Source organism: Malaclemys terrapin, chromosome 18 (assembly GCF_027887155.1).
Source record: "Malaclemys terrapin pileata isolate rMalTer1 chromosome 18, rMalTer1.hap1, whole genome shotgun sequence".
Lineage (NCBI taxonomy): Eukaryota > Metazoa > Chordata > Testudines > Emydidae > Malaclemys > Malaclemys terrapin.
In genome coordinates, this window is record NC_071522.1 from 22,672,793 (window position 1) to 22,686,463 (window position 13,671).

At 48.9% G+C, this 13,671-nt stretch overlaps 1 protein-coding gene across 1 annotated transcript in view; it reads left to right on the forward strand.

Moving 5' to 3' along the window:
* The first annotated feature begins 302 nt into the window (after positions 1–302).
* LOC128825865 (myeloperoxidase-like) overlaps positions 303–13,671 on the forward strand; it is a 54,108-nt gene continuing 40,739 nt past the window's right edge. The window contains exons 1-2 of the mRNA XM_054008703.1: positions 303–309; positions 7,562–7,639. Coding sequence (XP_053864678.1) covers positions 303–309; positions 7,562–7,639 — 85 coding nt within the window. The remainder of the gene's footprint in view (positions 310–7,561; positions 7,640–13,671) is intronic.

Here is a 13,671-nt window from a genome sequence, read left to right on the forward strand (position 1 = left end):
ACTCTTTCACCATTCAGTTCCCTAGAAGTGAAGGAACTGCATAGTAAAATATCGCTCTCTTCCCCTGTTCTATGGATGCATCACAAAGAAAACGATCTGTTGCCTGGGAAGAATGAAGAAATGTGCATTTCTCAAGTTCACCTAGGGAAGAAGCAGTAAATATTTCCACTTGGCCCAGCCTATCCCTAGAGCTGTTTCCTCTTGACAAAGCCCAGCTCAGACTCTGTGAGTGCCCGCCCTGAGATCAGTGCAGCTGCTATAAAAGACCAAGTCACTGAGCTACCCTCACCAGCTGAGCAGAGATGGCAGGTGAGTTGCTGTTACCTTTTACTCTCTTTTTTATGGCTTTGACATTTGTAATAAAATAGACAGTGTGTTTCTGAGGGAGGGCATGAAAAGCCATGCATGGTAAGGATGAGGCAGAAATGGGCAGGAGTGGGGCTGTAGGAGCCCTGGCCCTCCTTCATTCCTTCTGGGTGAGGGAAATTGATAAAGAAATGGGAAGAAAAGGAGTCCCTTCTCCCACCCCTTCCCCTGTTCCAACCCCATCCCTTTCAGGAGGAAACCCTGGGATACTTTACAGTAAAGGGCTGTGGGGAATAGAAAACACTAGTTGTTGAGAGGAAAGTGCAAGAATCTTTCCATTAAACAAATGGGGGCTAACCTGCCCCTCCCAACCCCCAGCATTATGGAGCCTCATAATTTCTTTTATTTAGAGATTGATTTAAACCTTGAAACATGAGGTTCAATAACTCTTCTAAAATGGATGTTAGCACTCACTGCTCTACCTGTGGATATTTATTCTTTTATCCATACAAATCTTCAGTCCCTTTTTCAATCTCACTAAATTATCTCAGTGACATCCTGTAGCAGTGAGTTCCCCAGGCTAATTACCCACTATGTGAAAAAGCATTTCTCTTTATTCCAGTTTGGAATTTTCCACTTTTTAATTTCCTCGAATGGCCCCTTTTTTCTCCTATCGTGAGTCAGGCAGAATAGAAACCCCTGATCTCCCATCTCTAGGCAGATCTTTATTATATATGGAACTAGTTGTGCCACCTACATTTAAGTTTGCCCAGCAAGTCCCATTGTAAGACCCAGTTTTAGTGACTTGCAACCTTGCCAAACTTTACCTTTTGGGCTGAAATTTTCCTTGATGAGTGTTTGTAAGTTTCAGAAAAATGGTTTATCCATTTCTCAGAATGAAATTAAGGGGAAAAAAATTCTTACAATAGTTTAATTGAGAAGTTCCAGCACCTCTATGCTTTAATGCTATGTTCTCTGAAAAAACAGGTCCTACGTATCACAAAATTGGGCACCTAAAATTAGTGGATTCTTTTGATTTACCTTCTCTGTGCTTCAGTTCGCCATCTGTAAAATGGGAATAATAACACCCCCTCAGATCACAGGGTGTTGTGAAAGTAGAGCCGTTAATTATGAAGTGCTCAGAAACTCTAGCAACAAACAGCATACAAAATCTCAGGAGGAAATTAATAATTGTGTTTTCAGAGCAGGTTTTGAATAGAGTGCAGTAAATAATGCCTGGGGCCACACACCGGACAGCGAGAGTAAGACAAAATATTGAGTGTTTGCAGTGAACACTGTCCATCCTGGGCAAGGAATAAGGCAGGGGTTCTGTAGCAAAAAACAAACTATCACAATGCATATGCAGAAGAGGACCCAAGGTTGTACGGGCAACCTTAAATCTGGTATTTCCTAACTTTTGAACAGTTGACTTCACTGAACAGTGATCTTTTAATGGAGATTGTGTATGGAATTGTAAATATTACCGTCGTTTCCCCTGTTATTCATTTCATCCTTCTCTCCCCCACTTCCAGTCAGGCTTGTCCCTTCCTATAATCTTTACTGTCTCTTAAACACCTTCATATATGTCCACCCCCAGTTTACCTCCACTCATCCCAACCTGTCCTTCACCCAGCTCAGCATCCTCGCCAACTCTCCTCAACCCTCTCCAATCCAGCAGGGCCGGATCAACTTTTTGTGGGCCTGGTGCCAAACATATTTGTGGGCCCCATAGGGGAAATAGGGCATGTGATGCGGGGTGGTCCGCAGAGTGAGGGGCCGGTTGGGGGCAATGACACGCAGCACAGCAGGAGTGGCCCCACTCAGCCCAGCACAAGGGCACTATTTACAAACCCCAAACTGCTAGACACACACTGGCCCGCCCAGCCCTGCGCTGCCAGCGTGCCCCTTCCACACTGCCCCTGAGCCCAATGCCCTGCCCTTATGCCCCCACAGATCCCTATGCCCAGCACCCCCTACCTAAAGACCCCTCCCGCTGATATCCCACCACAACTACACAGCACCCTGCACACCATACCCCTGCCCAGATCCCCCCCGCCCACAGATCCCCTACTGTCCAGCACCCCCTTCCCAGTCCCACCATCACAGCTGCACAGTGTCCCATATTCCAGAGGGAATTCTGCATCAAATTCTGTGCATAATATTTTAAAATTCTGATTTTTTTTATAATGAATACATGTGGAAGCTCCACCATAGCAGTGGGGAGCACAGGCCACTGCCTGCATGGAGGTGGGAGATCACCCTGCAGCCTCCCCCGCCCCCCTGGGACAGGGACTTGGCAGTGAGGCTGAACCTGACCCTTACACAGCACAAGGGCCAGGCCTGCCACAGAAACACCCTGGGGTCCTGCCCCTTTTGGGCCAGGCTCACCAGATGTGGGCAGGGAGGCTCAGCCCGGCACAGGATCCGAGTGCAGAGGGACTTAGTGTGGGGGATCCAGATGGGGGTAAGAGGGTTCTGTGGGGGGGGGGGGGAGTCTGGGTGCAGGCAGCTCAGTGGGGGATCTGGATGCACAGGGAGGTGCCAGGTGCAGGGGCAATGGGAGTCTGCAGGGGGCTCCAAGAGAAAGTGGTTGGAGCTCAGCCGGGGGGATTAGTCTGGGTGCAGGGGAGGTGGGGTTGTTGTAGTTAAAGTACTGCACAGGATCTTTTCAGGGGGAATAAGGCAAATGCCACTTTCATTGGTAATACATGCATCAATCAACACTATCATATGCATATGATCTATATTACACTCACTCACACACACTCACAAACACACTCTGTCTTGTTGTTGTTACCAACTAGTTGCTCCCCTTAACTTCACTGGCCAGGTGAGTTAGATAGGGGAGGGGTGGAGCCGGGCTTCTGCTGATCCGGATCAATGCTCCTGTAACCCTTCTGCCCATCTAAGTTGGCAGCAACAAGGGCCGGGTTCTGTATCTAGGGGTTCCGTTTCAATAACCCAATGCAAAACCGGCTCGAGCCCCCACCCAATGACCTGGGACAATTACATACCACCCCCTGGGCGCCCCTAAGAGGCAATACTTCCCCTCTCGCAAGCACGGAGTCTGAGTGTAACAGAAAATGTTTAATAACATGAGGTAAACGACATCAGCATTAAATTGGAAAAACACCACAAACAGGATTCATAACACAAACCATGAGCAAAAGCCCACCCCAGCAAGTTGGGCTGTGTCCTTTCCTGTTGGTTCTTGAAACCAGCAACCCAAGAATCACCAAAGTCCCAAAAGTCCAACAACCCCAAAGTCTCTGTCCCTGGTCAGTGCAGCCCCAGAGTTCAAGCGGGGGGGTGGGGGGCACGCAGGGTGTTAAGGGGCACCTTACGTGATCCGAGGCCGACTGGCTGCCTCTCCGTGGGGTTCCGCCGCAGCCTTCTCCACGAGCCACTCCACTCCACCAGCTGTCCCATGAGCCGCTCCTGCCGTCCACGAACTGCTCTGGCAGCTGCTCCGCTCACCGACCTGTGAGCCGCTCAGCTCTGCTTCACTTCAGCCGTCCCTTGGGCCGCTCCCACAAGGCTCCACTCTGCTAGCTACTCCTCCAGCCGCTCCGCTCACTGACCTATGAGTCGCTCAGCTCTGCTCCAACCGTCCCCGTGAGGCTCCACTCTGCTAGCTGCTCCACCAACCACTTAGCAATATAGCTTCAGTGAGCTCAGCTCTTAAGGACTTTAGCTCTTTTGTGATTTCAGCTCTTAGCAATTCCAGCTCATAGTAGGGGAGCCCCAGTGCTTCTGCACCATTGGCCCAAAGTGAATTCAGCTCAGCAGCTGTAACTAGACTCCTAATAGAATCAAAGTTAGCTCTGACATTCCACAGTGGAGAGAGGAGGTAGTGCAATTGGTGTTCAAACCCTCAAAGAGGACCCACACCATCTGATACAAATACCTGCCCCCCTCCTCTTTCTATTCACTGGGTTGTGTAACCCATGCCCCTTGTCAAGCAAGTGCTACTTAGGTAATGGTGAAGGACTCACTCAGTCCTTCTGTCATACAACAGTTCCACTGGCCTTGATCCACAGAATCAGGGTAACAAAACTATTCTTCCTGCCCCAATAACAGAGAAAACTGGGGATCCCACACCAGCCAAAGTAACCACTTTCAGTTGCTGTTGTCTCGTGCCAGGCGGGTGGGTGTGCCTATGCAAACAAGATCAGCCCCTGGAGTTCTTTTCCACACTCGCCATAATTCACCACCAGATGTCAGGGTAGAGCTCATCCTGACTCTGCTTACACTCCAATGTTAACAAGACCCAGGGTCCTCTGCAACACACCTCACATTCATAGCAGCTTCCCTCTCGTGCAAATCTGTACCAGCTTCAAAATCTGTGTCCGTTGGTCCTTTGCGCTGCTTCCTTCTGGGTGTTGTCCCAATACTGTTCAAAGAGGTTGTTTCCAAAAGAAGGTGCTTGATTCTAAACCATCCCCTGAGGCCGTCAATACGTCTGCTCTTCTTTAGTGAGCCCACTTGACAAGTTTGATTGTCCTTGGGTCTGGCTTCCATCCCCTCTCCAACTAGCTGTCTGGAGGTGCTGCCTTCCACGCCTTGCTCATTCACACCTTATTCATTCAACATGCCAATTGATTAAGGGAGTGTGGGAAGGGGGAATCTTATTCTACTCCTAGCAAAAAGACATTTTTCTTTGACTTTAACTATCCTTAGGGGCTATAACATTATACCAAAGCTTAACACAAAGTTTTCTATACGTTTTTCTACATAGGGATCTGATACAAAGTTCCTATATCAAAGGACTTGATACAAAGTTGTATGAAAATAGCTTAATACAGGGTTATATGAAGAGGCATAATACAAAGTCATCTGAAAGTTAGAGGTTATATATGGATAGGCTTAATACAAGGTTATAGAGAGAGGCATAATACAAAGACGTATGAAAGTTATGTGAAGATGCTTAATACAGAGATTTATCTACAGGGTTCATTTGGGTGGGGGTCTGGGTGTAGGTGGTTGGGGCTCAGTGGGGAGGGTGTCTGGGGGGCTCATTGGAGTGGTACAGATGAAGGGGAGGTGGGGCTTGTCAGGGTGAGGGTTCAATGGGCCTGCTTAACAGGGGAGCCCCAGCTGCTGCCAAGGGGATCCGCATGCTGGGCCCCCGTTTCCCCTGTCCCAGGGATCGGTAACCTTCGGCATGTGGCCCAGCAGGGTAAGCCCCCTGGCGGGCGGGCTGGTTTGTTTACTTGCTGCGTCTGCAGGTTCAGCCGATTGCGGCTCCCACTGGCCATGGTTTGCCGCTCCAGGCCAATGGGGGCTGCGAGAAGCTGCGGCCAGCACATCCGTCGTCCTGCAGCCCCCCATTGGCCTGGAGCCGCGATCGGCCAAACCTGCGGACACGGCAGGTAAACAAACTGGCCCGGCCCACCAGGGGGCTTACCCTGGCGGGCTGCGGGCTGAAGGTTGCCGATCCCTGCCCTATCCCCTTCTCTTCCCCATCCTATGCCCCTTCCTTCCCCACTGCCTCTGTCCCCCTGCCCCTGCCCCACCACGGGCACTCACTGTTGTACAAGATGAAGGATGGCTCCAGCACACAGAGGGAGCTCAACCAGCCCTAGCACCCAGAAGGGGATGTCCAGCTGCAAAGTCTGGGGAGCTGAGCAGCACCTTCTTTTTTCAGCTGGGCTGTGCAGCTCTGCAGTCACAGAGTAGGTCTGCTCGTTCCACCCCCTCCCCAAGGCCCCACCCCGCCTCTTCTCTGCCTCCTCTCCCCAGGTGAGCATGCTGCACCTGTGCTCCTCCTCCACCCTCCTGCCGGCAAACAGCTGATCGGCAGCAGGGAGGGGAGGGTGGGAAGGGAGCAAGCTGTGAGAAGAGGCAGGGTAGGGGGAGCTTGGCTGCCCTACTGCAGCAGGAGCCTCAGTGCCAGGAGCACCAAGCTTCTGCCCCCCGCAGGAGAGAGCCGGGGGGCGGAGAAGAGTGGGCCTGGTCAGGGCCCCCCCTGGAGTGTGGGCCCAGCTCCATGGAGCCATTGGCTCCATGGTAAATCCGCTACTGCAACCCAGTGCCTTCTGCTGAAATCCCCCCCTACTGAGAACTTCTATCTAGCCTCCCCAAGTCAGCACCCTCCCTCCTGTCCTGGCCTCCCTCCAGGCTGACAAGCCCCCCTTCCCACCTGACCCCCAGACGCACACTCCCCATAACTGCCTCAGGCTCAGAACCCCTCCCCTGCTCAGAACTCCTCCCACCTGACCCCGAGCTCTAAAAACTCGCTTCCTACCAAACGTCCATCCCCAGAGCACTGAATTCTTGCCCCTCCAGCTGACCTCCAAGCTCCCAAGTCAGAAATCCCCCTCCCAGGCCAACCTCAAGCAGTCAAAAATCATGAGACAGGCTCCAAAAAACTCCCTTGCGATCAGAATAAAAATAGTGAGTTTTTTTGTTAAAAAATTGTAGGATTTATTTGTTTTCTGGTTTCTGAGCATTTATGGTCCCCTCACTACAGAAGGGATGTGGACAAATTGGAGAGAGTCCAGCAGAGGGCAACGAAAATGATCAGGGGGCTGGGGCACATGACTTACAAGGAGAGGCTGAGGGAACTGGGGTTATTTACTCTGCAGAAGAGAAGAGTGAGGGGGGATTTGATAGCAGCCTTCAACTACCTGAAGGGGGGTTCCAAAGAGGATGGAGCTCGGCTGTTCTCAGCGGTGGCAGATGACAGAACAAGAAGCAATGGTCTCAAGTTGCAGTGGGGGAGGTCTAGGTTGGATATTAGGAAAAACTCTTTCACTAGGAAGGTGGTGAAGCACTGGGATGGGTTACCTAGGGAGGTGGTGGAATCTCCATCCTTAGAAGTTTTTAAGACCTGGCTTGACAAAGCCCTGGCTGGGATGATTTAGTTGGGGTTGGTCCTGCTTTGAGCAGGGGATTGGACTAGATGACCTCCTGAGTTTTCTTCCAATCGTAATATTCTATGATTCTATGGTCCTAGAAGGGACCACCCGATCAAGTCTGACCTTAGCAAATTCCCATGCTGCAGAGGAAGGGAAAAAAAACCAAAAGTTACTGTCAATCTGATCTGGGGCAAAATCCTTCACCCCACCAATCTTAGTCTCACCTGCAAACTTTATCAGCAGCAAATCCATGTTTCCTTCCAGAACACTGATACAAATATTCAGTGAACAGAGCTGTGGAAGTTGATCTCTTTCAGTGGGTGCATGACATCTGTGGGCCCTTTACCTCCTTTAATTACTGCTAATAACCGAGGTGTATTTGTGTTTCTCTCCAGGGATGAAGTCAGGGATCCTCCTCTTCGGATTCTTGGTGACCCTGACCCTGTGCCAGGCATCTGGATCTTCCATAAATGGTACTGTCCCCTTTCTCCTGCTGCTGCTGCTCTGCATTGGGGGTATAATGCTTCGTGGTGGGATCCAAAGTCAAAACTCACTGTGGGCCCCACCCAGTCTATATAGGATTGAAGTGTTCCCTCTCCCACCCAAAATAAAACATATACCTGGGAAGTGTATAGTCGCTATGAATATCCAAGGACTTCAGAGAACCTGAACATTATCCCCTTTTTACAGATGGGAAAACGGAGGCACAGAGAGGGTAGATGCCTGCCTCCAGGACATAAAGAGTCACATACAGAACCCGGGTCTCCTAATGCACAGTCCACTAGTGTCCAAGTCCAGGGCCATGCTGACTCATTAGTGTCCTTTGCAGTAAAACAAAATGGATTGGCAATATAATCAAAAAAGGCTCCGCATCCTAAAGGGGTCGCTTTTGCATCCACACAATATCTCACACCCCTCCCTCAGGTTTTTCTTTTCGGCATTCGTTTGGGAAAGTTTTGGCAAAAACAGGGCAGCTCATTTTTTGACAATCAATCAATCACTGATTCCAGGCTTATTCTCTTGCAAACTTCAGTTCTCAACTCATGGAGGCACTGGAGCTCTTCAAGGAAATGGCTGGAAAAAAAGTTGGCAAAAGTTCATTCATAGAAACAGCTGAACTGTTTTGCTTAAACTTGCCAAAAATATTCAGCCTGAGGCAGAAAGCACTCCTGGAACGTTCCAGCCCCTGAAAGATGAAAGATTGGCCAAGTTATAACAGCGGAAAACAGGGTGTTATAATGGGAAGTCCTGGGCAACTTCAATAATAAGGGTCACCACCAATGTCCCCTATAATTAGACCTCAGCTGTAAAGATTTATGTGCATAAGTGTTTATGCACTGAAAAAATTCATGGACTCCTGCTAGGATTAAAAGCTCTGTAGAAATGGTTATGACTCAAAATCGCTCAGTAACTCTTGGGGGATGTACAGACTCTGCATACAGTTTTGATTCAAATTACTTCAGCATATAATGAATAAAAAGGCCCCAACTCATGTCTTCCTCCAATAAGCCAGCAAGTAATAACGACCACAACATAATTGTGCTTAATAACAAAGGGAAATAAGGTACAAAAAACTATCACAGTGACACTAAATATAGAAAAGGGGATTTCAATACAATAAGGAAACTCTTCAGAAAAGCCCTAATGCCAACAGCAAAGGAAGCAACACCCTTAGATTTGTCCACCTAAGAAAACAGTAGTAGTCTTATGCAATCTGCTGAGCAGGAAGAGAAGAGTAAATGGCAACGTTCAAGTCTTCAAGAGGTTATCTAAGCCAGAGAGAAATTCTTTGGGATTTGGAAATCCAGCCCCAGCCAAGCCAATTAACAAGAACATACACTACTGCAGCCAATATGTAAGAGGGAAAGGAGGAGGGCTAGGATGGATTTTGTACAGTAAATAGTTGAAGGTATAAACACAACGAGAAATTCTCTAGAAGTAGGGTGACCAGATAGCAAGTGTGAAAAATCAGGACAGGGGGTGGGGGGTAATTGGTGCTTATATAAGACAAAGCCCCAAATATCGAGACTGTCCCTATAAAATCAGGACATCTGGTCACCCTATCTAGAAGAAGCAGGAAGCCCACTAAAGAATCAGTGGGTCCGCTGACTTACCAGGGGGGTAAATAGAGCAGTTAAAATTGAGAAGGACATTGTTGAAAAACTAAATGATTTCTTTCATCAGCCTTGTATATTCAAGTTTCAGAGTAACAGCCGTGTTAGTCTGTATCTGCAAAAAGAAGAACAGGAGTACTTGTGGCACCTTAGAGACTAACAAATTTATTAGAGCATAAGCTTTCGTGGACTACAGCCCACTTCTTCGGATGTATATGCTGTAGTCCACGAAAGCTTATGCTCTAATAAATTTGTTAGTCTCTAAGGTGCCACAAGTACTCCTGTTCTTCTTCTTGTATATTCATTTATTCCAAGGCCAGAAGGAACCATTGTGATCATCTAGTCTGACCTCCCATGTTACACAGGCCACAAAACTTACCCAAATAATTCCTAGAACATATTTTTAGAGAATCATCAGCTCTTGCTTTAAAAATGGTCAGTGATGGAGAATCCACAGTGACCCTTGCTAAATTGTTACTTCCTCTAACTGTTCAGAATTTATGCCTTATATCCAGTCTGAATGTATCTAGCTTCAGCTTCCAGCAATGGGCTCATGCTATCCCATTCTCTGCTAGACTGAAGAGCCCAGTATTCATTATTTGTTCCCCATGTAGATACTTTCAGATGTAATCAAGTCACCTCTGAACCTTCTATTTGTTAAATGAAATATGAGAGACTCAAGAAGTTCAAGCTAAGGCAGATTTTCTCATCCTTTTGTCATTCTCATGACTCTTCTCTGACCCTCTCTTCAATTTATCAACATTCTTCTTGAATTGTGGACCCCGGGACTGGACACACTATTCCAGCAGCAATTGCACATTGTGGACAGAAATATATATGCAGATGACACAAAGTTATTCAGGTTAGTCAAGCCCTGGAAGACTGTGAGATACTTCAGACAGATCTATCCAAGCTAAGTGAATGGGCAACAGAATGGCAGATGAAATTCAGCGTTAAACAATGAATAATACTCAAACACTGTACAAGGCTCTAAATTAATGGTATCACTTCAGAACATGACCTGGGCTTCATTATAAACAGCTGAATAAAACCCTTTGCCCAATATACAGCTGTGGTCAAAAAAGCAGACAGGATGTTCGGATACGTAAGGAATGGGATGAAGAGGGATAAGGAAAACATGGCTGTTCTATAAATCAGTTCCTTCATCTGGAATACTGTGTTCAGTGTTGTCCATTCCATCTCAAAAGGGGACAATGTATAATTACAGGGCCTTCAGAGAAGGGTAATGAGAATGATTAGGGAATGGCAAAACTCTCCTCTGAAGAGAGACGGAAAAGACTGGGATTGTTTATGTTAGAGAGGGGACACAAAAAAAGTACACAAAATAACGAACAGTCGGAGTGGAGGTTGAAGCCAGGTGGTCAGGGTCTGTAGACAAACCAAACTGTACCGTAGCCGGAGTCAGGGCTGGAGCAAGGTCAGAGTAGGGCATGGGCAAGGCTGGGGCAGGACCCAGCACTGGATCAGAGGCAGGCTGGGAATCTAGAGTCTGTTACACGGCACGGCAGCAGGAGGGTCACTGCCCAGCTCGTGCTGTTGCACAGACTAACTTGCAGCTCTGATGGGGTTGGGGAAGTACCTGAGAGTGGGGGTCATCTGACCCAGGCTCTGCTCAGGGATGGCTGCTGCCCCATGCCTGAGGGCTGAGTCATTGAGGCTCTGTTGGAAGGGTTGGGCAGTTGGGTCTACACTCCTCAGCAGTCCTAGCCCTGGCGCAGACCAAAACTGATCTTAGAAACACCATGTCCTGAATCTGCAGAGTGCCCGAGTTCTGTACCCGCCCTGGGGTACAGAACTCAGAGAGCTGCTGCTGCAAGGGAACACAGCCAGCCCCCAAGTCTGGGTCTGCAGCTGGGCCCTCTTAGTGGAACCCTCAACAGCTCCACTGGGTGCCGGGAGCTGCAGGGAGGGGTAAGGATTTAGACAGTGCAGCCGCAGGGTCATGGGTGTGGGGAATGATCTATTCTCTTTGCCTGCTTTGGATGGGAGCAGCAGCACAGGGGGAGGGCTGAGGTCTGCAGGGTGGGGGAGTCTGTGCCACCACCACTGGGGCAGGGGTGTTCGCTCCACGTGCTCCTGCCCGCTCTGGGCTGTGATGGCAACTCCCACTTGGCCAAGAGATCCCGGGGTAGCAGGGCTGGACATGGGGCAGAGAGGGAGGGGAGCAGGGCTGGATAGGTTCCCGTGCGCCTATTGAATTGGGAGACTACATCTGTCCCAGGTTACAAATGATCTCTTAATTTCTAGCTTCAAACTTTTCCTTTGTTCATAATGGCCACAACCTTCTGTTCCTGGCAATGGGTCTCAGACAAGATGGGAGCCGTTCACAGTCACACAGGCTTTGCCTGTGGAAGAGAGACTGACCTTAGTAACAATGACCATCAATTCCCAGTTTTCAGTGGGACTGCAGCTAGGCTGTCTGCAGCGAAGGTCACTACCTCTCTATAGCAGAGGGCTGGACTGGAACCTATGAGGAGATGGGAACATGACACACAGGAGGGAGGTTGCAACAGAAGACTGACAAACAGCAGGGAAAGAAAGGGAGAGAGGGATACATAAGCAGTAAGAAAATATGGGAGCAGATAGATTTGGGGGGGGGGGTGCATTGGGGAAAGGAGCCTGGGGGAGCATGAAAGGAGACTGTAAGTGGGGAGAGAGGGAGGGAGACTAGATGGTGACTGGAGAGGGACTGTCTAATGGTCAGTGCAGGTAGCACCTCCGCCCATAAGTAGTGCTGTATCTCTAGCTCAGTGCTGAGGTGTGGATGTTTTGATGTTATGTTGCTGTATCTGATCAGCGGTAGGAGGGGGGGTGGCTAGTAGGAAGTGAAATCCTGCCTGTGTGTGCTGGAGTTGGTACTTGCAGTGTTCCAATAAATCCTTTGATTCATATAAGAGAGTATCACAACTAGTGGCAGCAGCTTTAAGAAGGCAAAACCACTTTTGCTTCAGACAAAGGTACTGGTCACAAAGAGGAGACTGGAACCTGTGAGCATTTGACAATTGAGCTGTTGCACTCTGTGAATGAGTGGCCTGCTGAGCGAGCAGCACAGACCTGGCAGTGTTTCTGGATGGCGATGCCAAAGCATTTTACCAGCAGCTTCCAGTGTGGATCCTGGATCTTACAGCCTGTTACGCAAACACTGACCTGCCAGAAGCCATGGCAAGCCAGGAGGTGGTGGGGGACCGCTGCCTAGTTATTGGGGTGTATTGAGGAGACTGCTTAGTAGGGTTTTTGCTGTGTCAGCGTCTGTGCGATATGGCTCGAATGAGGCAGAACCGGCTGTACTGTCTGCAGAGTTGGCAATGCAGAGAGCAACAGAGGTCCTGTGGCACCTTTGAGACTAACAGAAGTACTGGGAGCATAAGCTTTCGTGGGTAAGAACCTCACTGACTTGCATCTGAAGAAGTGAGGTTCTTACCCACGAAAGCTTATGCTCCCAGTACTTCTGTTAGTCTCAAAGGTGCCACAGGACCCTCTGTTGCTTTTTACAGATTCAGACTAACACGGCTACCCCTCTGATACTTGACACAATGCAGAGAGGGGCTTATGCTCACTGGTGAGCCATGAGAATACTCTGTGACAAGTCAGTTTAGAAATGGTTTAACAAGGGAACGTCCTAACCTGCTGGGGAAGGAGGACAACATACTGGATAAATCCGTGGATCAGACTAGATGCAGAATTACAAATGTGGAAGCAGAAACGTAGGTTTCTTTAAACTCTCAACTATTAATTCCCAGCACCCAGGTGACTTCTGTATACCAGATGCAGCTCTTCAAGTAGATTGCTGGGGAAGTGGCTACAACATTGGAGAAGGCCCCGGTGCAAGCTATTCACAGGTGTCCTTTAGGTCAGATGAGAGACAGTTTCCCAAGGGACTCCCAGGCCAGAAGACATTTGCAGGTGATGTGGAGGCAAAGCCCTTTGTAGACAGAATTGCCCTAGCAGAGGAAAGCCAGACCAGGCAAACTAGAAGTTGCTGATGCAGTAGTGCCACCATCTGGAAATATTAGAATAGCTCATGTGAAGAGCTATCTGGATACCGATTTAGTCTACATGGTGTCATAGACTGCACCAGAGGGATATGAATTCTAGTGCACATTAGTGTGTTGCACACTAAGTGGCTTCTGTGGATGCTGCTGGTGTGCACTAGTAGTTCCATAGTGCAGTGCTTCTCAAAGTGGTGGTCCATGGACCGGTGCGAGCCATCGGCTGCCGGTCCGCGATGAGTTTCCTCATAAGAGCGTCAAATAGGATAATAATATGGCACCGGTCCCTGGCACATTGGAAAAAAAAATTGCTGGTCCCCCACATCAGATAGCTTGAGAAGCACTGCCCTAGTGGATTCATGTAATCACATTTCAAACAGG